At 45.0% G+C, this 23861-nt stretch overlaps 6 protein-coding genes across 6 annotated transcripts; 3 read left to right on the plus strand and 3 right to left on the minus strand.

Annotated features, from left to right (window-relative positions):
• Positions 1 to 230: 230 nt before the first annotated feature.
• KD926_000809 (peroxisomal copper amine oxidase) lies at positions 231 to 3962 on the plus strand (the record flags this gene model as incomplete). The annotated part of the gene is made up of 6 exons (XM_053104628.1): positions 231 to 684; positions 749 to 1999; positions 2061 to 2366; positions 3002 to 3192; positions 3309 to 3698; positions 3912 to 3962. The coding sequence occupies 6 exons, from the start codon at positions 231 to 233 to the stop codon at positions 3960 to 3962; spliced, it is 2643 nt and encodes an 880-aa protein (XP_052952142.1).
• Positions 3963 to 9154: 5192 nt separating this feature from the next.
• On the minus strand, positions 9155 to 10108 carry KD926_000810 (Zn(II)2Cys6 transcription factor; the record flags this gene model as incomplete). The annotated part of the gene is made up of 1 exon (XM_053104629.1): positions 9155 to 10108. The coding sequence occupies one exon, from the start codon at positions 10106 to 10108 to the stop codon at positions 9155 to 9157; it is 954 nt and encodes a 317-aa protein (XP_052952143.1).
• A 444-nt stretch (positions 10109 to 10552) lies between these two features.
• KD926_000811 (NAD(P)-binding domain) lies at positions 10553 to 11612 on the plus strand (the record flags this gene model as incomplete). Its single annotated transcript, XM_053104630.1, has 2 exons — positions 10553 to 11089; positions 11157 to 11612. 2 exons carry the CDS (start codon positions 10553 to 10555, stop codon positions 11610 to 11612), a joined length of 993 nt encoding a protein of 330 aa, XP_052952144.1.
• Positions 11613 to 11869: 257 nt separating this feature from the next.
• On the minus strand, positions 11870 to 13813 carry KD926_000812 (uncharacterized protein; the record flags this gene model as incomplete). Its single annotated transcript, XM_053104631.1, has 5 exons — positions 11870 to 11958; positions 12273 to 12957; positions 13015 to 13151; positions 13204 to 13571; positions 13623 to 13813. 5 exons carry the CDS (start codon positions 13811 to 13813, stop codon positions 11870 to 11872), a joined length of 1470 nt encoding a protein of 489 aa, XP_052952145.1.
• Positions 13814 to 18423: 4610 nt separating this feature from the next.
• Positions 18424 to 19622, plus strand: KD926_000813 (Zn(II)2Cys6 transcription factor domain-containing protein; the record flags this gene model as incomplete). Its single annotated transcript, XM_053104633.1, has 2 exons — positions 18424 to 18489; positions 18537 to 19622. 2 exons carry the CDS (start codon positions 18424 to 18426, stop codon positions 19620 to 19622), a joined length of 1152 nt encoding a protein of 383 aa, XP_052952146.1.
• A 3270-nt stretch (positions 19623 to 22892) lies between these two features.
• On the minus strand, positions 22893 to 23595 carry KD926_000814 (uncharacterized protein; the record flags this gene model as incomplete). The annotated part of the gene is made up of 3 exons (XM_053104634.1): positions 22893 to 23131; positions 23188 to 23315; positions 23489 to 23595. The coding sequence occupies 3 exons, from the start codon at positions 23593 to 23595 to the stop codon at positions 22893 to 22895; spliced, it is 474 nt and encodes a 157-aa protein (XP_052952147.1).
• Positions 23596 to 23861: the final 266 nt, after the last annotated feature.

Genomic DNA, 23861 nt, shown 5'->3' on the forward strand with positions numbered 1-23861 from the left:
TGCGAAACTCTAAAAGGTGCCCTAGCGCCTGCCATACAGAGCAACTTGTCGGTGTGACAATCTACTCTTCTTGTGTTCTTTTCGCTTCTGTGTCACTGTTGCATCTCGTTCGACGGTGACTTATCTCCACCGCTAAATCTACCGATCCTCGCGGCTTTATAAAACGTCTTCCAGTCGGTCTACTACGGGTGATTGAATTGCAAATTGTCTGATACTCTGGTCGTCTCATCATGGTCCTCGACCGTCTTCAGCAGCTGACCTTCCAGGTCACGGCCACCGCGCCTCCGCCTCATCCGCTGGATCCCTTGTCGACGGCAGAGATCGATACCGCTGTTGCTCTGATCCGCGAGGAGCATGGCAAGGTTAACTTTAATGCCGTAACCTTATACGAGCCGCGCAAGGCGGAGATGATGGCGTGGTTGGCGGATCCGCAGAATGCTCCCCGTCCTGCTCGGGCTGCTGATATCGTTGCCATTGCCCCGGGAGGTAAGGTGTACGATGGGGTTGTCAATTTGAATGAGAAGAAGGTTGTGCAGTGGAAGCATACGCCGGGGGTGCAGCCTTTGATTACCATGGAGGATTTGCAGGAGGTGGAGCATATTGTGCGGAAGGACCCGAAGGTCATTGAGCAGTGCGGGATTGTGGGCATTCCGAAAGAGGATATGGATAAGGTGTACTGTGACCGTGAGTGTTAAGTTTGGCTGGTATTTGAAATTGTTTTGGTTTTGAAGCTAATGAGATGTGTTAGCCTGGACGATTGGCTATGATGAGCGCTTTGGTACCGATGTTCGCTTGCAGCAGGCTCTCATGTACTACCGTCCTCATGTCGATGACTCCCAGTACACCTATCCTTTGGATTTCTGCCCCATCTTCAACGCGGAAACCAAGGAAATCATTCACATCGATGTGCCGCCCGTGCGCAGGCCTCTCAGCAACGCCCCTCCCAATAACTACCACCCTGCTGCAATTGAAGCGGAGGGAGGTTTCCGGACAGATTTGAAGCCCATTCACATCACGCAGCCCGAGGGTGTCTCCTTCACAGTCAAAGGACGGGAAATTGAATGGCAAAAGTGGAACATTCATGTGGGCTTCAACTACCGGGAAGGCATCGTGCTTAACAACATCACCTTCAACGACAGAGGAAACGTACGGCCTATCTTCTACCGTCTTTCACTAGCCGAGATGGTGGTTCCATACGGAAACCCCGAGCATCCGCACCAGCGAAAGCATGCTTTTGACCTGGGTGAATATGGTGGTGGTTACATGACCAACAGTCTGTCTCTGGGCTGTGATTGCAAGGGCGCGATTCACTACATGGATGCGGCATTTGTAAACCGCGCAGGTGCTAGCACGATCGTGAAGAACGCCATTTGCATTCACGAAGAGGACAACGGCATCATGTACAAGCACACAGACTTCCGTGACGAGTCCATGGTCGTCACTCGTGCTCGGAAATTGATCATTTCCCAGATCTTCACTGCTGCCAACTACGAGTACTGTGTGTACTGGATCTTCCACCAGGATGGAACCGTCCAGCTGGATATCAAACTGACTGGTATTCTCAACACGTATGCCATGAACCCCGGCGAGGACACCCATGGCTGGGGCACCGAGGTCTACCCCGGGGTCAACGCCCACAACCACCAGCATCTGTTCTGTCTGCGAGTCGATCCCAATATCGACGGCCCCAACAACACTGTCTTCCAGGTCGATGCTGCTCGTGGTGAGGGAGAAGTTGGAAGCGCCGCGAACAAATACGGCAATGCTTTCTATGCCAAAAAGACCAAGTACAACACGCCGCTGGAAGCCATGTCGGACTACGACGGCAACACCGGCCGCACCTGGGAAATGGTCAATACCAGCAAATTGAACCCTTACAGCAAGAAGCCTGTCTGTTACAAGCTGGTCAGTCGTGAGGTACCTCCATTGCTTCCTAAAGAAGGCAGCCTGGCTTGGAAGCGGGCCGGCTTCGCCCGTCATGCTGTTCATGTCACCAAATGTAAGTATTCCTTTCTGTCTACAGACCCAGTGAATGCGCTTTTATTAACCCCTTGCTGCAGATTCCGATGACGAAATTCACCCTGCCGGCCGCCACGTCCCACAAACCTCGGGTGAGCCATCTCAAGGCATCCCAGCCTGGATCGAAGCAGCCGGACCTAACTGCTCCATTGACAATACCGATGTCGTCCTGTGGCACACATTTGGCCTAACCCATTTCCCGTCTCCCGAAGACTACCCTATCATGCCTGCAGAGCCGATGACGTTGCTTCTTCGTCCGAGGAACTTCTTCACTCGGAACCCGGCATTGGATGTTCCTCCTAGCTTTGCTCGAACTCCGTCTCAGATTGCGGCTGGTGGTGCGGCATGTGCGTGCAAGAAGAATGATGGGTCTAGCGTGCAGGTTTGAGCTTTCTTTTCTTCGTCTTTTTATGATTGTTGATGTATGGATTACGGCCTTCTTGTAAATAAATATTGGAATTATCTTGGATTAGTTTGATGTCAGCATGAATCTAAATTTTGTTCAGCTTACTCGACAGATACTTAATCTGAAAGCATTATGCTACACTCAAAACTATTCCCTTTCTTCTAGAGGCGGTCTAGTGAATGCACTGCCTGCCTGCCTTCTTCCCAGTGAAGCCCTAACCCTCGGTCCGTGAATATAACGGCCTCCGTCACTGCGATATGAGACTAGATCATATGGAATGTTTAGATTCACCATGTCCACGCCAACAAACAGTGACAGCGTTGCCATTTTGCTCGGGTATAAAATACCCCTTCTATTCCCCCCTGTTTCCTCTTTCTCTTCTTTCCTCCTACATCATCTTCATCAGGAATCAGCCTTTCCTCCATCCATGTTGCTACACCGCGGACCGCTCGGGAACTGCATGCAACAATGGCCAACCACGGCCCCCATCCCACAGAGCACAGCATTATCCGGACCATTTTACCAAGTGCGTACACGTAAAAGCCCAGTAATATCATTGGGTTTTTGATATTACAGTCCGGAAACTAAAGCAGAGGATCCTTCGAAGTAATATTAGGAATCCGATAGCAACACTGTTAAACTGGGAACAATACAACTTGAGCCTGCATCCGAAGATCCATTTGGTAGACAACCAGCTCAACCGGCAGAGGCTGCGGCGCCGTGCTGCGCTGCTCAAGCGGCGCATGACCGCATACCGCCGCGCTCTTGTGAGAGCAGGGCACCGCTGCATGCGGTGCCAAGCGTTGCGCCACACGTGTGAGAATTTAAGCAAGACTGCCTGCCCTGGTTCTCATACATGCGCTGATCGTTGAATTCTGGTCAGTCGCCGGAGGGACTGGCCCCCTCGCGGCCGACGTGCTGCGCGCTTGGCGCCTTTGGCGGGCTGCGCCGCCCCCTCCAGCGTCGTGTTCGCGTTTTGAAACGGCAGATGGCCGCATTCCGGCGGGCCCAGGGGGAACTGGGAGAGCTCTCGGTGGCTAATCAAGCGCAGCTTGACCAACAGCTCGGCATATCTGAGCCGCCGGAACGTTCGCCGTCGCTGTCGTACTGGTCAGATGCGCGTGAAGAGCTGGATAATGCCAGCCCTGCGTCCTCGGCGACGGTGACCCCTGGTAGCTCCTCTGTGGTTGCGCGCGTCGGGGGCCATATGTCCGTCATCTTCCCTTGTGGTGACGAGATTGTCTCTGTTATGTCACCATCCCAGCCCAGCAACGTGAGTTAAGAGCTTTGAATTTGTAGACTTAGAATATTGATCATTTCGAAAGTCGGCACGTTGTTTCAGATGCGGTTCGAACAGACATTTCAAGCGCAATTATCCTGTCCAAAAGTATGATGATCGGCATCAAGATGCTGTGCTCAAGAATACTGACAGGCTCTAGGTAAGGCTTCTAATCCTTTTGATCATTGGGCTCGCTAACTATATTAGGACCTCGACCATAATACCCAGTCCAAAGTCACCAAGGAGTTCGCCAATTAAGAGCCCTTTCTTTACAATTCCTCCTGGACATCCTCGCCCCGGTCCTCGCAAAAATCGCGGAAATCATGCCCGTTGTGATCGACATTGCGGGGGGAAAAACCAGGACCTGCTAGAGGTTGTCGCGGAATCGTCAATATGCTTGAGCTTCTCCAATTTTATAATCCAGTTGCAATCGCATAAATGCATGCGTACCACAATCGACCTAGTTATCGAGTCGCTCGAAATACAAACTGAACGCCATCAGTCTCGTTGATAGAAGTAATATCTGACACGTGGGCCGTATTATGGAGACGGAGCTTGGCACACAGCTATTGGGAAATACACGGTGTACTGGGTATGTGTCCCATGATAGAGAATGTTGGGTCTACTCTACAGCAGGCCGTGAACAAATGTGTCGTCCTGGGGATACCTGTGATCTGTGCCGTCTGAATAGGTATCCAGGCGGGTAGTCGTTGTCTCAACGAAAGCACAAGTAAGGTAAAACCACGCTGCTGCCCCGACCTGGCGAGGGTCCTAACTCCCCTGGATGCTGCTCGTGCTATGTGTGCCACCGCTCCGTGAATGAAATCACCGCAGCCGTGGGCCTTGATGAGGTTTCTGAGTCGTAGAATGAATAGTCCCTACCAGAGTCCAAGAACTGGCCACTGGCCCGAGTCAGATTCACAACAGGCGTGATTGTATCTGCCGAAATCCAGAAACAGAGATATTCCATCTGGTATTCATTTAGCGGAAACATCTCCTTTATTCTCTCACGCTGCCGAATATTGTCCACATTACGGGTCTATCAGTCAGATTTTATCAGCGCGTTATACGCATACACTCTGGACATGCGTAAGTGGAGAAGAGAGAGCGCGCTGGGAATATGAACGCATTCATACAGAGAGTAATGCCGGTAATCACGCCATCTTTTCGGACTCCTCTACCTAGCGGATGACTCTCTTGAACGCCTGAACAGTTGGTTCAACGAGTTCCAAGCAACCAAAAACGCTAGCCGTCGGTTGGCACTCTTTCTGGGACAGAAACTCCACCGATCCCGAGCGTCAAATTGTCATAGAATCTGGCTGGAGCGAATCCCTTCAACGCTTTATATCGTTCGGGGGTAGAGAAGTCGGGCTACCTTCATTCCCTTTTATTCTAAACGAATATTACTATGGGAGCCTCGAAAAAAACATGGAGGATCATGTTATACTTCAAAACCTGGTGTTTGGCTATCAATATGCCAAGATCATGTCGATTGCTGGACCAAATTTCAGTCTAACATCCTGTTCTTTCAAACGACGTAGAATTTTCGGGTGATTTTGATCATTTCGCGGCATTCCGCATTGAATGAAAGGTTCGCTCACTTGTTAGCTGTTAATATCAGTAAGCTCGAGCTTTTAAACGTTTTTCGAATACGCTATATATTTTCAGATACTAAAATCGATTTAATATAATATATAGAGGCACACGCGGGCCCGCTCGTTCCCTATCTCGGTCGAATCCGGGTATAGAAACTGGTAGAAACCGTTAGCAGAATAGTAAGTAGTATCCTGGTAAGGATTCTCTTAAAGTTTTTGTACAAAGATAAAGTCTACCTCTAGAACTGCAGGATCCCGGAGGAACTGAGCTATTACCTTATCTTTAAATCGATTTGTATTATATTGGAAGATGTGAAGGGGCTTGATTATAATCAGTCAGCTCTAGTGTATTTCTGTAATACTGAATAGATTCTCGTGATAGGAGTTATAGTAGGTACAATAGTTGGTACCAGGATTTTCGGGAGGGAAACAGTAAGGGTTTCGCTAGCTAAAATCGATCGTTCTCGGTATGCTACTCTACTGCAGGATCGTTTCGTAAATAATATATTGCCAGTTAGTGAGTCAACTGGTATAATAGCTAAATATAAGGTTTTTTGCTGTATTACAGACTGGGTACGGACATTCCAGCATATTCCTTTAGATAAGGTAACGCTCTGCAGGCCACTCTTTCGTCTACAGTAATCTTTAGATATCGAGATCACTGGAATAAGCATTTTTGGCTTACTCTACTAATTGATTTTCTTTCGATTAGGTTATAGAGATATACCCACTCTATCTGTAGCAAAATCTATCCTATCTTTGGAAAGTTTACTAGCTGTAAAAATCATTTTTTGCGAGTCGGTATGCGGCAGCGTAAATCCTGATTAAAATCGGACTATTAAACGATTATAAACGTTTGCAGATCTACTAACGGACCTTATATGTCTCTCTAAGAGGCTTGTATGCGGCTGGTTGCGTCTTTCGCTATTAGACGAGCTAGAGGCTTCTGTACCGCTACGTACGGAAAACTGAAAGTCCTGCAGATAGAGAGAGACCTAATACTAGACTTGCTAATATACTGCTGTAGTTTGAATCCGGTCTATCTCTGCTGTATACCTCGAATACCCTTTGTGCTAGATAACGTATACTTTTTTATACCCTATACAGTGACACTTTTAGCTGTTAGTGAACGTGTAAGAATAATTTTGAATTTTGTAATTACTTTTATAGAATTTGCAAGTTATTTTATTTAAATAGCCAATTCTTATATAACTATATTATTAGCAGTTAAAGTACCGTCGGATACGAACAGTTTAATTATATAATACTATTTTATAAATAACGCTATCTTAAATGGTACCTTGTGTGATTGCCTCGTTGGCGTAACGCAAGTCTAAAAATTTTACGATTAAAATAGACAATCTCTGATTTTTATAGTTAAACGGATAAGTAAATTACGCGATACACATAATTTAAGGATTCTATTAAATTTCTTTATTTATCTAGTAATTTTTGTTTTTTTTTTCGAATAGCTCATTAGTTACCCGTTATTGTTTTGTATCGGTAATGAAATCTTTAATTAACTTAAATGCGATCTCATGTATAATGATATCCTAAGAGGGATGTTACAGTATAGCTTTTGCACTCAAGTAATTAACTTATTAATCGTAGATTTTGGTAGTTTCGGCCTCAGCGGCATAATAAAGTAAAAAACTTAGATTACTAAATCTAAACTGTTTAACAGTTACAAAACGCATTTTAACTAGAGAGAAAATTTCTGTCTGACTGTACATTTTCTGTTTTACTATTTTTATTCTTTGCTTGATATCCGAAACTATAAGATATCGGTAGATGTACATTGTACCAGTATCCTATAATTTAACGATAATTTTGCAGTCTTTATTGAGCTCTAACGAGGTGGCCGGAGCAGTACTGAAGAAGCCGTAAAAAAAAAATTGTATAAGCTGAGGGAGGCGCGTTATAGACTACAGAAGCTCAGAACTGGCAATTCTATTTCTATATATTCGATTGAATGTAATAGGTTTGCTTTTGGACAGTCTAGAGGGTCTGCCAGATATTGGCCAGTTTAAAGCCGATACAGCAGTTAGTGACCAGAATATTTACAGTTTCGCGTTACAAAAATTCGCAGGCGTCAGCTACCTGTTGTATAAAGCTAATTACTGATTTAGAAAGCTATTTTCCGTTCGATTCATTAAATGAGAGATATTGGTGCGCATCTTTATTGAGGTTTAAAATGCAGTTAAAAAAATTCTGATTGTGTGCGTTTACCGTTTCAGAAATCCCTGAAAGGGCCGGCCACGAGGGTTTCGCCCCAACTATATCGATGTCCCCTATAAAGTTAGGTTCAATCGATAGCTGCTGAGATTGATAGTAAACTGGATGATTCTAGAAGTCGTAGCCGTCGTGGTGGTTGAGTAATTTCAAAAATTAGGTTCGCGTCGAAGTTGTTGTTTTTGACCTGAGAGATAAGACGAAACGTGTAGGATGATCTAGCGCGTTTCTTCTAGCTATTCTCGGTGCGCATGACGCTGTTGCTGCGAAGAAACCCTGTTTTGATAGGTGTAAATGTTATGGATTGGCCTCCTTATTCACCTGGTTTAACCCCAATTGAGAATCTCTGGGCGTTATTAAAGGCAGATATCTTAACGCTAAGGCCTTGGTTACGAGAGATACCTAATAACCAGGAGACCTGGGCCGAGTTAGTAGATGCAGCGCAGTATGCATGGGAGAACCTCACAGTGCATCACTTTATAGATTCAGCAGAGACTATGCCACACCGGGTGGAAGAGGCTATCAAATACGAAGGTTGGCATACTAGTTACTAGCTAGTTTGAAAATGAGAAGTTTTAACCGGCAGAAAAGTGGGGCCAAAGCCCTCCGATGTACTGGGGTGCAAATACTCATGCAACATGACTGTATTCTGCCTCCTGTGGTACAAAATTTGTAATTATATCGCCTCTTATATCGCCTCCGAGGCTAACAGAGCCTCTTTTGCATCCAAAATTCTTTCATAGATGCCTTCCCTTGACATTAGAGAATCATTCTTTTCAGGACATTTTACCAAGGAACTTACCAGAAAGTGGCCAGCGGGTTCGTAGGTGTCGAAGTAACCATCTTAACATAGTTATATCCTCTCTAATCTCTGCCGACGGGTTTCCTTTCCCAATAGTCAAAAGCGCCGAAAGACCTTGATATACAACTCCAACCAGAAGAAATGTGCATTGACCCTGCCGTAAGTCCACCGGATAAGATCCTTGCTGGATTCCAAATGCAATTCGGCAAAGCGTGTTGAGGGCATTATGAGTCTCGACATATGTATGCTGCTGCGCCTCTTGTCGAGATCGCATATTCAACTGCTGCCAGTAATGTTCTTGGAGGAGGAAGACACCGCTGCCATCAATGGGTAAGATTTTGAGTTTGCTCCTGAGCGGCTTAGTAACGGCTGTCTGCCAGTGCTTACCTGTAAGAAATCAGGCTTTGGCAGCAGAAGGGCAGCCTGCGGACTGTGACTTCCAATTCATTAGCACGAGCTAGGGCTTCGAATGTGCGACATAGTTGTGCTATCTCCGATGATAAGCTGGACTTGCTGAGATCAGTAGAGACTGCAGAAAAGGATCTGATGTTAGCGAGGGCCTGGCTGATCAGGTACGTTGCCTGAGCTAGTCTGCCGAAATGACCAATTTTGAATACGAACCCCTGGGATATGGGGACCGCATCCTCCGGCTCCGAGGTCTATAATATCCAAGTCAGAACGCTCAATCTTGCAGTAGAGGAAGAGAAATGGTTCTGACCGCGTCGTAGAACTTATCATCGTCGACCGGGAGAAAATCTTCAAATATGGGATCCTCTGTCGCCAAGACCCTAGAAGGATTTGTGAAGTTCAAGAATCTGTATTCAAGATGCGTCAATTTGCTGGGTTATATGCTGCCGAGCATTACAATTTTCCCGAATCGGAATGACCAGGAAAAGGAAAATTGTATGGGAAGTGACGGACCGGTCCAGGTTTAAGATAGCCCACCAAACCCTTCGCTTCTCCTCAATCTCCATCCAAGACGCTGTACGATTATGCTCTCCACCCAACCTAGTTTTATTGATCTTGTCCAGACCCATGGCGATACCATAACGGGCACAACCTCCGACCGTCAAATAAGCTGCAGGGTAGATCGCATCACCGATCTCAAAAACCGCAATGAATATAGCGGCCTGTAAAACTTGAACACACAAGTCTTCTGTACTCTCCACTTCGGAGTAGAATTTCTTGATTGATCGATACAACGAGGTCCGTTTTCGGCCTTCATCATCATTTACTGGCAAGCAGCACAGCTTCATGCACAGATTTAGCAAGACTGTTGGACGTCGGGATGGTGATAACGGATTGAGTACAGCGGCTAAGTGGCGCTTCCGACTGACGATAGGCATCCATGTCATCTGGAAGAACTTGCTGGCTGTCTCCAGAACCTGCTGGCTATCGCCTAGGTGCAAGGAAATTTCGTCCGGAATGCCTAGGTCCAGGCGAGGAATTTCTAACCCAGCCTCACGGAAGAGATCGGGTGCGAGGAAACTAATGGCGGCGTTCACAGCAAACGAAGAAGTAGACGAGACGGGCTGAAACTGGGGTACATTACTGCTTTGTGCTACGACAGGCTCCGCATGGGCTGAATTGGAATCATCGCCTGATTCTGATCCATGGACACCGCAGGGAGGTGAGGCAGCACGTTGGCCGCGTCTGTGGGGGTAGCTGCACTTCAAGCCTTTTTTGATACACAGCTGACATGTCGGCAGATTCTTGTCACATCTCCGTTTACTGCGGCGACAAAAGAAACAGGACGCGAGAGCATGAGACGTCATGATGGGTTATAACTTTTGATGTTTGTTACCCCTGGAGCTTTCGGTGTTTGCGGAGGTTTGCGGGTGCAGGCGGTGGTGTATGCATGACTCATGATGTCCGCATTTCTGTTCCAAGTACAGTGACTGGACGTCAGTAATTGCACCCCGTCTGGCACCTAGCTCACCGCTACTACCGCCTGCCTAAAACGAAAATCATGATTTTCAACGGGGTTGCGGGCATCTGCGGGAACTTGCGGTCGTCTGCGGGCATCTGCGGGCGCTGCGGACATTCATGTGGGAATGTGGCAATTTGTTAAAATATATTCACACTCTAAGTTTTATATTTATAATCTGTAGTCAAGGCTATAAGTATCCCGTACTCCTCGAGAAGAAGTCTTCAATTCAAATCATCGCTTTCTTAAGTTCCTCCTTTCAAAGCGCCTCAAAACCATCCTCAACTTCAACATGTCCAAGCTTATGGTCGTCACCGGCGCAACTGGCATGCAGGGATCAGGCGTCATCGACGCCCTGTCCGCAAACCCCGACTGGAAAATTCGAGGTCTTACACGAGACACCAACAGCAAAAAGGCCAAGGCGCTCGTCCATCGTGGTATCGAGATGGTAGCCGCCACCTTTGACGACGAAGACAGCCTCGAAAATGCCTTCATTGGCGCCAACGCCATCTTCGCAGTTACCGATTTCTACGAACCCTTCACGAAAGGGGTCGGCCCGGAAAAGGCCATGCAAATCGAGTATGACCGAGGCGTGAAATTGGCCCGTGCAGCTGCTAAGACAACCACTCTCGAAACCTACTTCTGGAGCACCCTACCCGCTGCGAGCGACTTAAGTGACGGCGAGGTGAAAGTCCCGCATTTTGATGGCAAGGGGGCTGTCGATGCATATATCAAAAATGATCCGGTATTGAACGCCAAGACGATCTTTCTTTTGACGGGCTTTTATGCATCTAATTTTAGCCATCCGCCCTTCACCCCCGTTTACTCGGTATGAACTGCACCCTTTCTTTCCCCTCTGCCGAAGTTGCTTTTTCGCTAATACTCTAAAATAATAGAAGCCAGCAGGACAACATATTCTTGCCCTCCCAGCCAAGTCTTCGTCTTATATTCCCTCACTAGGCCCAGTGAACAACATCGGCATTACCGTCAGTGGTCTTCTCCAACACCCATATCCCAAGGCAGCGAATAGTTGCAAGGGAGGTCGATATGTCCACGTCACAACGGGAAAGTACCAATTCCAGGAATATTTCTCGAAATGGGCGGAGATTGCAGAGAAGGGGAAGCTTCAGGTTCTATCGGTCCCATTCGAGCAATTTGAAGCTCTTTACGGCATGTGGGGGACTGAATTGGGTCTTATGATGAAGTTCTTCGAAGTGGCTGGAGCCCCGAAAATGTGGGAAACAGTCGGAGAGGGAGATGTTATGATTGATTCTCGTGAGCTCGAGGGCGTCAAGGATCGTTTGGTCAGTACTGAGGACTTTTGGAGACAGGCAGATTGGAGTCAGATTTAAGATTCCTGTATATAGTACACGTTGAACTCCCGCTGGTGTCCCACACCTCACTGACAACATATAACGACCACTCAGCTAGAACATACAATGATCAATAAACATTCATAGTAGGTCTTGACCTGCTGTGAGTCTCCAATTTTGAAAGTTATTATCGCTTCAACTTAATATCAACGAGTGCTAATATAATGAGATTTTAGTTCCGGGTCCTTACCTACCGTGGGACGGCTGGTTAATTTCACTTGGAATTTCAAGAAAAGTCAGGAATACAATACTTCCGGAGTGAACACTCTATCGCATTGCTCTTGGATAGACCGAGATTCCTTGGTCTTGACCTTTTCCTCGTGATCTAGATAGATCGTCGCGTAGTGAGTGTAAGGGGGACGATTATATTCTCTGGAATAGGGGATTTCAGCACCACGCTCACACCGGTAGCCGCAGAGAGCATTTCGTTCCCAAAGTTCCACCCGAACGAAAATCAATGGGTAGTGTGAAATTAGTTGAATACAATTTGCAAATTAAAGATAAATCTCATGGTGGCAATCTTATGGTGGCTGCTAGATGACTCTTGTATCTAGGAAGAAACATAATGTAATTCACATTATCAAAGATAAATCTTATGATGCCTGGCCAGATGGCTCTTATATCCAGGAAGAGACATACAGACACTCAAACATCCAGGAATATCACATTGGCGACCCGGGCTTTCGAAAAGGTCCGGCAGGCGATGACCTTTAAAATGGTGCTGAAGAACATCCTTTCGTGAGTACTTATAGCGCCTGGCGATGGGATCCAAGCTAGTACTCCCTAAGCACACAGGGCATTCCAGCCCAGATGAGCTTTCTATTGGGACCACCACTTTTCTCGATGCTTGCTTCGGTCCACCTTTGAAAGCGATTCGCTTTTTCAAGGCCTTTGGAATATGAAGGCTGTTTAGTCTCAGTCTTAGCTCGAGAGATCGAATGCGGTCTTCAATCAATTCCGTATCATCGATGGTATCGACATTCCTGTTCTTGAATTCAAGCTTGGCAAGCGCAATTCTCTCCGGCTGAATATTACTGACGTCTGGAGTGAAAGTGACCGGAGTACCTTGCTGGTTTTGCTCGATGATCCGGTTGCCAATTCTATCGAAGAATTCCTTCCGGGCTACCTTTTGGGCGCGGCGTTCTAATTGTTTTCGTCTCGTCCGGATATTTTGTTGCAGACGCTTCATTTCAGTGAACCGCGCGTCTGACGCTCCCTCCGCTTTCTTCAATTTATGAGATTCCGATATGAGTTCGTCCCTAGTTAACTTGACCGCCTTTTTTAAGTCTTGAAGTTCGGCATCCATTTCGATAGACTCTTTTTGCTCAGCATTCAGGTGTTATGGCGCTAATTCATCTCGTGTTAGGTAGCCATGGCATACGAGATTCAACAAAGAATCTCTCGTCGGAGTTTGCATGAAAATGGATTGAGTGTCATTAAACACAGACATGTAATTTGAGAACGTTGCACTTTTTCGATGACCCATGATTATATTACGTGAGTGCTCATCAAGGTCCCCTAGAGTTTGTTAGTACACAATTTATCGATCTTTAGATACTCTTTTGCATACTCAAGTTTTCAGCTGCACCTTTGCGGTATTTGTAGAGTGATCCCTCGTCCGGGAATCCAGCCTTTGCGCTAGCCTTCTTTTCGTATTCCTGTGCCTGCGAATATGAAAAGCCGGCCTTACAGTCAGTGACCCAAGCTCCGTATTTCGTTCTTACAGCGCGCCTGAAAATGGGGATGCTTTTCACGCTATCCTTGAAATGAATAGGAGTGCTGTGGCGATGGTCTGGGACGTTTGTGAAGCGCCAAATGTCACGAGGGCATTTGATGTACGGGCTTGCAAATGCATCATCAAGAAATGCATACATAAGTATGTCCTGGATAACACATAGTCCGAGATTGTCGTTTCTTTCAGTATACGTAAATGTAGGCCTAGTGATGGTTAGACTGAATCATATTTGGTGGTATAAGAGTAGGACTCACGGGGCTCCTTGATTTCTCTTTCCCTTGTTGAGCCTGTGCCTAGCCCTCATAAGAAGAACTTGGGCATCAGCATCTTCGGGGTGTTTGACCATATATATGTCAATATCTTTCCATTTCAGCGCATCATTTTCCTCCTCGTAACAGGAAGACAGTACAAGGGTTCCAGGTCGGGCTGAAGTCGAGACCATCATTTTCCGCAGGGTGTTCATTTGAAAAAGAACCCGGACCGTGGGAAAGGCTATATCGCAAGCGGCCACTAGATGACGCGTAATAAAAAATACCTCGTTAATACTAAAGGGCAGCTGTTCTTTCGCGGTCTTATCAAGGTCGTACTCTATAGCCATTAATTGGGCCAGCTTCTCAAGTAAGTAAAGGACTAGAAATAAGACTGTAGAAATCATACCGAACTAATGTCCTTTCCAAGTTGGTAAGGAAGGCAAAGGCCTCTTTTATCCATCCAGTACATTCTGAAAAAATGCACAATTGTCATGAAACTGGACTTGTAGTTTATGTCATGCTCATCCAAATATCACCCATAAAAGCCTTGAACTATCCTCAGCGTTATATTTTCAAGCCAATATTTATAGTCTTTGTTGTCAAGTTCTTGCACCCATCTGAAAGTTCTTTAGTCAGTTAAAGCATATATTTAATAAGCAACGGTATAATACCTCTGAAAGTTAAAATGGACTCCCTTCAACCGCTCTTTCGTCGATAAGACTTTGTTGGTCTTGACTGTTGGATCCGGCTGGCGGACAAATGCATTCCAGTCTCTAACCGGCTTTGATAGCTTTTGGGAGTGCATTTCGATTGCGGTGGGCTTGAAGGGGAGGGAAAAGATTGATTGAGATCTAGGTAGTGGGGGAGTGTACGATACTTAACCACTGCGAGCCAAAATAATAATAATAATCAATTCGTAGTGAAAGTCCAAATTTGGCAATCAATTAATTATCGCCCATGATAAAGCCGTCGGGCTTATAGACATGCAGCAAGATCGGGGCAATCATGCGCTAAACCCAGTTGGACATAGGGCGCTAGTCCTCATTACATCTATAAAACCGCCTATACGGAATCACCACGATTATTTCCCACAGAACCACGCACAACCGTGGTCTTTCCGCTGTCCCCCCGGATTACACCATATTGGATGGTTGTTGATGTTTCTCTCCGGTGCTTTCTTTAATATTTCTTGTCATATCTCCTTCGGAGTCCTTCCTGTTTCCTTTCCAACTTTCCTTTCTCATATAGTTGATTCCTTTCATTCTTTTGTTTTCCACAGAGCCGGTTTGTTGATGAGTGGATATCTAAGCCAACCCAAGTGTATGAAAATGTTTAGCATTTTTCATGCCATGAGTGTGACCTCCTGAAGTTAGGGAACTTCCCGGTGTGGAGGAACGTTCCAGAGGAACATTCCGGTTAGTTAGTATAGGATCTAGGGACCCTCCGGTAGGCATCCAGGAACCTTCCTGGATGCTCTGCAGGCCTTCCTGCCTGAGGCAGAGCCTCGGGCAGTATACAGAGCCCCTACATCCTCCCTTCTAGATAGCCTTTCTTCCCCATGGGAAAATTCCTTGACTCAGAGTCAGAAACAAACTTGTCTTATATTGAGCTCTTTTGTAGACCGTCACAATGAGTACATGAGAGCTGCCGGCAGCATACCCAAGGAAGAACTGACGTACGAGGACATCCTACGGCATGTCGACACCCTGACCCAGATGAACCAAATACGACTTCTTTCTATTCGCCTGCCCCGATTCGAGAAGCAGACCATCGACCACCTCGAAATGCCGGGCAGTCAGATTTATCCGCGTCTGTTGATATGATGATGGGAGTTGGGTATTCAATGGGTGGGTTGCTGTTGATATGGCTGCAGGGCGCAAACGCAAGAACACGTGCGGCGGAGAACTGGCCATGACCCACGATCCCAAATCCTCAGAGGAGATTTATTTGTTAAATCCGGCTGCCGGCTGTCGTCAAGCCGCGCCTGGTCGTGTTGTTGGGCGAGCTCAGCTGCCTGGCTCCAGGGGCCTCGCTCACCAACGTACTTATTGCGATACTCACCGACTACAACCTAGTTCATCGAATACGACGATGAATCTATCTTTCTTCCAGAATACCATTGGGCTAAATCTACGGAAGGATCAAGTCAATGAATACGGGAACAGGTCGCTGGAATACACAAACATAACGGGCTTTGTTTTATCCTGCTCTCTGTGAGCTTTCAGAAAGGTATATATATCATAAAAATAAATATCAATATTAGCAGAATATGTACTAACTACAAGTATACAGAACCGCCAAAGGGATATCAGTTATCGCCTTACGAGAACGCCTACACAAGTAGCAGAAAATAATTTTTCGCATACATAGTAAAGACAAAAAAAATATGCCCAGCGTAGCACTGCTCAGGAACGCGCCACAAAAATCCACGAAGCAAAAAGTAAATTTGTAATGTTATCCGATTTCCGACACGGGGAATCGAACCCCGAGCTGCCGTGTGAGAGACGGCGATGTTAACCATTACACCATATCGGATGGTTGTTGATGTTTGGATCCGAGTTATGCATTATAGATCTAAATTTTTTGCCGAGGGTTGGAAGGGTCGGGATGTGGGGCGGGAAGCGGTGCCATGTGGTTGATTGGTTGGATGCGGGAAGGTAGGGCTGCGGGTGTTCATGGGTGGGTCGGTCCGTTCAGGGAGGTTTGATACCTATGCATGCCTGGGAGGGCCCAGTGCCCTGGAATTGGGATCCTGGATGTGTGGATTGTGGATGCCCCGGCTCCTCGGGGAATTTCGTGTTGAAACAATAAGTAGGATGTCGAAATGGCTGCTTTGGTTGTAAGCGCTAATCATTTAACTCGTTAGAGTTTGCGGATGAATATATATCACTCCATGATTAGAAGTAAGTTACTGAGAATGACAACCATAAGATCCCGAACTAAAACCAATATGTTGGTATATGGGTGGTATTATGTATCAGCAGGTGCTTGATTCTCGAGGACGCCCGGCTCAGTCATATTTCGATGCCTTTAATGCAAAAAGTCTGGACGCTCTGCAACGTATAAGTGTTACCTCCTGAAGCCAGGGGGCTTTCCTGTACGGGAGAACGTTCCGGAGGATCAAGGGATCCTCTGCGGCAGGCATCCAGGAACATTCCTAGGGATCCTGCAGGCATTCCTGCCTGAGGCAAGCTCCAGGCAGTATATAGAGTCCCTGGATTCTCTCTCCTAGATAGCCTTTTCCTCCCTATGGGAAAATTCTTTGACTACGAGTCATAAACAAACTTGTCTTTTACTAAGCTCCTTTGTAGACCGTCACAGATAAGAATGTGACACAAAATACAAAGCAGTACTTTACTACGAATGACGAGTACCAAGAATCCCTACAATCGTGGAATCAGTTAGTCTATTCTACTACTGAGAATAACTATAATATGAGATTACAAGACTTCAAAAAGCGATATCCCCTACCCCCTATTCGATATATCAAGGAAACATGGCTAATTTATAAGGAAAAGTTTATAGTTGCGTGAACACAGCAATACCTACATCTAGGTAATTCGGCTATATCCCGAGTTGAAGGCTCGCATGCCTTTTTTAAGAAGCATATAGGTGCTGCATCCGGAGATATGTTAATTGTATTTGAAAGGATTTTGCAAGTATTATAAGCTCAACATACGACACTCCAATATGAGTCTTTAAGAGATCAAATTGAAAGGTTAGTAGTGTCATCACAAGAACTCTATACTAATATTATGACTAGGACTTCTCGATATTCGATTCGACGAATTAGTGAGCAAGTTTCGAAGGCTAAAAGAGCCACAGATCTTGCCCCTTTACCTCTGTGTACGAATACGTTCATAAGGATAATGGGCCTCCCTTGTGCACACAGGATTTCTAGTCTGTTGAAGAGCAAACAAGCTATTCCACTGACTGATATTCACCCGTTTTGGAGGATCGGCCTTTGTGAAACTGAATCGGAATACCTCCCGCTCTTAGAGCCTCTGGTTCCTCTTCCGAGGGCTAAGAAACGGAAGATAGATCAAGTGAAGCAAAATAACGAGTGTAAAGCTATACAAAAACGAAGGAAGGCACCGTCAAAATGCACTGCATGTAAAAAAATAGGGCATACACGGAGGTCATGTAAATAAAAATGAATTTCAGATACAGATCACCTGATATTTCATATTAGATAATCACTGGTATTACATAATTAGGGGTGACCCTAGCAAAGTTGGGGGTGCCCATAGCAATTCCCAAATTTCAACGAACAAATGCAAGACGAGTTCACACTTAAATTACTGGCTGGCCCTTTTGATCAATCGTTTAGATCGTCTCGGTTCAGGGTAGACGCCGTCTGTGTCTGAAAGTCTGCGTTTGGCTGGCAATCTGCCACAAGGGCTATACGGTGGTTCCAGCGTATACGATTGATCTGTTATCGAGCAGGCGTCAGGCACATCGGAAACGACTTGCGTATTGTCTTCGTTTTTGTTTTGATCGATTTCTTCTTTTGGACTGGTACCAGCGTGACATCTTATCAATTGAGAGATGCACAACGTAATATCCCTATGCTACATTAACCCTGTGATTTATATCATGCTCAGGCTGAAATATGTATGTCCGGTCGATGTTGGCCGCTCCATATCTGGAAACTGAAAGCGGATCAAGTGGAACTGGTCCGTGCATACCCACCCTTATACGAACCCAAAAATTCAGTTCGCCGAAATTTTCTGCATCATCACCATCACCCCACAATTATGAATCTACCTTATTAAAACCGAGTCTTCCAACAGAACTCCGTGCCATGCCGCGAAGGACTCATAAGAAATCTCGAAATGGATGCTTTGAATGCAAGCGACGCCACATGAAGGTACGCCATCCAGAAATGTGTCATGTACAGTTGCTGACTGCGGTTAGTGTGATGAGAAAAAGCCCATCTGTTCAAATTGTATCAGTTCGCAGCGATACTGCGAATTTGTGGAAGCTGCGCCGATCGCAAAAACCTCATATAGCGCCAGTGGAGAGACTGCACCTGCTCCATCAGCCGTACCCTCTCCTGCATCGCAGCTTAATAAATCACTTGAGGATGATCCCGTTAGTATGCTTCACATGGAGCTTCTCTATCATACATCTTCAGAAACCCTCAAATCGGTATATGGGCCAGCTACCCTATCTACTCTTCCCTTTCAAGAGATATTGAAGTATGGCCTCGCGGCACCCTACCTCATGAATGAGCTTTTGGCTCTGGGTGCTTTGCATCTCAGTGTGGTCAGAAAAGAGCAGTGTGCCTTTTACCGACATCATTCTTCCCACTTGCAAAACTATGCGTTAAGCTCATTCAACAAGTTATCACCACACATCACCGAAGAAAATTGCGTCCCAATCTTTCTCTTCGCAGGGATGTTGGGGTTGCACATGCTTTGCGAGACACTTGTTTTTAGGGATGATGATTTTGAAAGCTTCCTTGACCGTTTTGTGCAATACAATAAGCTGCATCATGGGGTACAGACAGTGGTTAATGAAGGGAGGTGGCAAATTTTGCAACAAAGCACGTTGAGACCATTCCTGGAAATTGGAGAAGAGCTTCCACCTCTGGAGTCAAGTTTGAGCTTTGTTTGCAACGGTCTATTTGATCGCATCAAAGCTCTTGGCCTGGACGAATTTACTACCAGAAAATACGAACAAGCTGTCCAGGCACTCCAATCAGTGCAGACTGTGATCGAGCGCGAAAATTCACGGGACAATAGCATATTTGCCCTGATTGCATGGCCAGTTCTTGTCCCCTTTGAGTATATTGAACTGCTTTCTAAGAAGAAGGAGGAAGCATTGGTTATTTTGGCATATTATGGTGCCCTTGTCGCAACCCACAAAGACCATTGGGTGTGTTGCGATGGGGGCAAGTATATGGTCGATTCAATATGTCAATATCTCGGTCTTCAGTGGGAAGATTGGCTGCAGTGGCCCCGAAAAGCTCTAACGGAGACAACATTGGTACAAGGTTGAACTTTGCCACAGACCAGAGTAAGAATGTTCCTCACCAGAGTAACATACTCCTCACTCGTATGCACGGCTGGGACGAGAACGAGACCCTCATTTGAATTGTGAGAAATTATCAATTTGACCGACTCATCGAACTTGCCAACACGAAGGGAAACCTTCGGATCTTCTTGGACAAAGGTACCGTCGATTGTAGGTCCGTAAATCGACGATACATATGGCTGCGATTGGCCAATGCTATTCGCGTTTGCTGTGATCAGAACATCTGTTGATATTTTTCGAGCTTCGTTGAGTGTAGTAATGTTCGCCTCTGCGAGGAATGAACGCAAGGTATTGTCCTGGCGCCTTTTCGACCGATAGGGGAAATATCCCGGAGATTGAGGAATGGCCCTACTGAAAAGTGATGGAGCTGATCCCCCGAAGGCGGTGATATGATGCATGATCGACCCTCCGCCAGCGGACCCCCCAAATACAGTGACTCGGTTCTTGTCGCCACCAAATTTAGGGCTGTTCACTATCAGCCGATTCTGCCGGTCTTGACGATACTATATTGTCGACTTTCAGAAAAGTCAGCCTTTAGCTTATCCGATACTTTCTGACGATAATTATCGCCGGCCCTTGGCTTATACGATACTATTGGTAGAAAGTTAACTATTATCGTCAGATCGGCTAATTTCCGAATTAGAACTAGTTCTTCGGTACTAGAATAATAATTATACTTTGGATTTTGGGATTAAGAAGCATAATATATATAGTTAAGTAAACTGAAGGCTCTAATCCTTCTGATCCTAACAGATATCATTTATTAACATTAACATTCTTATAGTATCCCCTTTTATTGCATATCTTCGGATTCCCAGAAGATCTCTCGCTGCATTAAATAGCCTCTCAACAGCTACCTCTGAGACTGAAATAGCTAGATAATCACGAACAGCTGCAGCCATTTGAGGCATTTCATCTTTGTGGCTACGCCACCAGGTGCAAAGCCAGTTAGAATCTGTAGTGTCAATTACACTAATACAAGGACTGTTGAAGTACTGATCAATATCAGAAAGAAAAAGCTGGTTAGAAAGTTGAAACCGTTGTAGCATTCGTAATTCTACATTGCTGTATAGTTTGCCCGGTAATAATCGTGTAGATATACTTGACTTGGGTAATTCATCCTCCATGGGATATCTTTGATAAATGTTAGTCTTAATAGCCTTAATAATCCAGCTACCAGTCTCTTTATTATCCAGTTTACTCAAAATCAGGTCTCCTTTTACCCGCGGATCAAGAACTAATGCAGTATAATATGTATCACATTTATCCACAAAAGTATAGTACTTTTGATACTTTCTTAAGCCTGTTTTCATCGCAGCAGCAATATCAGGGTCTATACTAGCAAAAGCCTCTTCGAAATTAGATGCTTCGTTAAGCAAATCATGAAGCTCGTAGTAAAGTGGAATAGCCAGGCTGATATGAGGCTGTTTTTCGGAAATGAAAAGTGTAAGTTCATTAAACTTCGTAAGGACTTAATAGATTTGAGAAAGTCGTTGCCAGTCATTATCTGTAAAAGGCGGAATTTCAGTTTGCAAGAATATAAATTGATTAATCTGATACTTCGATTTTAAACCAGCATCAAGCATACGGTAGGTTAAATTCTATCGTATTTCTACATTATATTCAATGTACCGGTCTGGAAGATCCATATATTGGCAAATCTCTTTCCATTTTTGTCTCCTTTGAGGGCTGCGATTAATCTAAAGAGCTAGAATCCGGAGTTTAGCTAATGCTATCTGAGATGTAATAAGGTTGTTATCCTGAAGATTATTACATATAGCTTGTGTTTCCGCAGTACTACCAGAGTTTAGCACGCAGAGAATATCTTTGACAATAAGGTTTAAGATATGTGCAAAACAGCGGATATAACTGTCGATTCCTTGGAATTAGATTATTGATTCAGACAGAAGTGATACTTTTAATGTATAATATAACTCTGAAACCATAGTTTCATTATTACTAGTATTATCTCCGGTAATTGTTGTCAATTTAGCTTCAAGATTCAACTCACGGAGAGTAGAATGAATAGCGATTGCCAAATTTTCTCTACTATAAATCCCGTGTAGTTCAGTAAGCTCTAATACTCTCTCCTGGTATCTAAAATCCTCTGTAAGCCAGTGGCTAATGATACCGAGAATTAGTAGATGATTTTTGCTGGTCCAAATATCCAAGGATAAAGCAATTGATTTGCAAGTAACTGTAAGTTCCTCCTTTAACTGCAGTCGTTTTATTTGAAATTTATTCATAAGTTTCCGACGTAATGTAGATCGTGATAGAGGTAATAATGAGATTCCTAGAATATCATTGAATATCTGATGGAAGGCAGGTAATTTGATTGTTGTAAAAGCAAGTTTTTCCTGAATAATCTACCGAAGGATATTCTTTTCCAGTAATTGTTGGTATAAAAGATTCTCAGTTTTAGCCATATAATCTTTTATAGTGGGCTGTTTTTTCCTATCGGAAACTGTACACCAGGATTCAAATAAAAAGATCCCGTATTTTTCTAGATGTCGTTTCATGTTAGTAGTTGAAGTCTGTTTTAATGAATCTGAAGTACTCCAGCTATACTGTACTCCAGTTTTACTCTCAATAGAGGCGCATTGTATATGTCGGTCTTTTAGTTCCTGTTTTTTTGTCTTTTTGTTAACTCACTCTTGATTAACTTCAGTAATCTGAAAATAATTCTACATCCATTTTGTGACTGGAGCTGGACGTTATCGTTTCTGAGGGTATGAAGTTGAGCAGCTTAATTCTGCTAGAGTTTGTAAAATTGATTCAGATGGTAGAATTTCAGAGGAGAGAGGTTCAATTAGAGATCTAGTATCTGGAGCTAGAACTGGATTTGAATTTGGATCTGAAAAATCTGGCATGCGATCTATAGATAAGGATTCTTCATCATATCTATCATTGAGAAGGAAATAATTGAGTTGCTTTTGACGAGTAGCCATTCGCTGACTGTCATTTGAAGCCATAATATTGATATAGCTCAGTTAGGTGATTATAATCTTTGTAGGTGTGAAAAGTTCGGTTAACAATCATTCCTTGTTAGAAAAATCACATGATATAGCGAGATTATCGTCGACTTTTATAGTATCGTTGACTATTCTGACGATAATAGTATCGTCAACCCTTAGCTTATCCGATACTTTCTACGATAATTATCGCTGGCTTTGGGCTTATACGATACTATCAACGATCAAGCAAAACCCTGACTTTAAAGTATCGTGAACAGCCCTAACCAAATTTATGTATGTGTTGTTGAATCCATTCCAGAGCAAGTCTTTGATCATGCAACCCGGCGTTAGGCAGACTGCCTTGTTCTTCAAAAGCTGGCCCAGACATGAACCCAAAAGCACCAAGTCGGTAATTAAGGGCCACATAGATCACCCCATCAGAGCCATTCATTTGACTGCGGTTAATCAGACCAAGGGCAGATCCAATGGAGGTTTTGGAACCAGCTGTGAATCCGCCACCTGCAATGTTGTTAGAAATTTCAATGCCCATGAGAGTTTCGTTGGGGTTCTCTTACCATGAATCCATACAAGAACAGGCGCGAGTGTGCCATTAGCAAGGGCACGTTGGAACACCTTCCGTGGTGCCATTACATCCAAGAAAAGGCAATCCTCCACTCCACCGCTAACAAAAGTCGACAGATCACTGTAGGTGACGTTGGGGATGTTTCCAGTTTTCAGATAGTTACTTATATATTTCGAGGTGTGGATCTGCCATGAGGCCGATCCCTGGGAACACTCAATGGATTGGGCATTCGATTGGATCACCGAACGGTTTGTCTGAGGTGGCACAGGTGCCTTCTACCGAAGGTCACCCACTGGCGCCGAGGCGTATCGGATGTTTGGAAAGCTGTGATATGCAGCAGTTTTCTGTTTCCAGACAGTATCAGTTTTAAGTGACCGGGATAGAGAAGAGAAACTAACATTTGTTGGCACTGTTGCTTGGTATATTTCATATCCAAGGTCTACCACTGGTTGCATCCGGCTAATTGGATCGGCTTGTACAGCACTCAGGAGGCAACACACCTGCAATAATCGGACTAGCGTTACCATGTTAGAAGCCAACTTGCATAGGATTCTTTTTGAACATAGAAAAACCCAGGACTCAGTCACACCTTTTTATGGCTTTCAAGGATCCTTGTTTGCGGGCTCCTTGTCCTCCCTGAGTTCCGTATACGAATACGCGTATTGA

This window comes from Aspergillus affinis (assembly GCF_023601865.1).
Source record: "Aspergillus affinis strain CMG 70 chromosome Unknown NODE_116_length_112947_cov_90_404359, whole genome shotgun sequence".
Taxonomy (NCBI): Eukaryota; Fungi; Ascomycota; class Eurotiomycetes; order Eurotiales; family Aspergillaceae; genus Aspergillus; species Aspergillus affinis.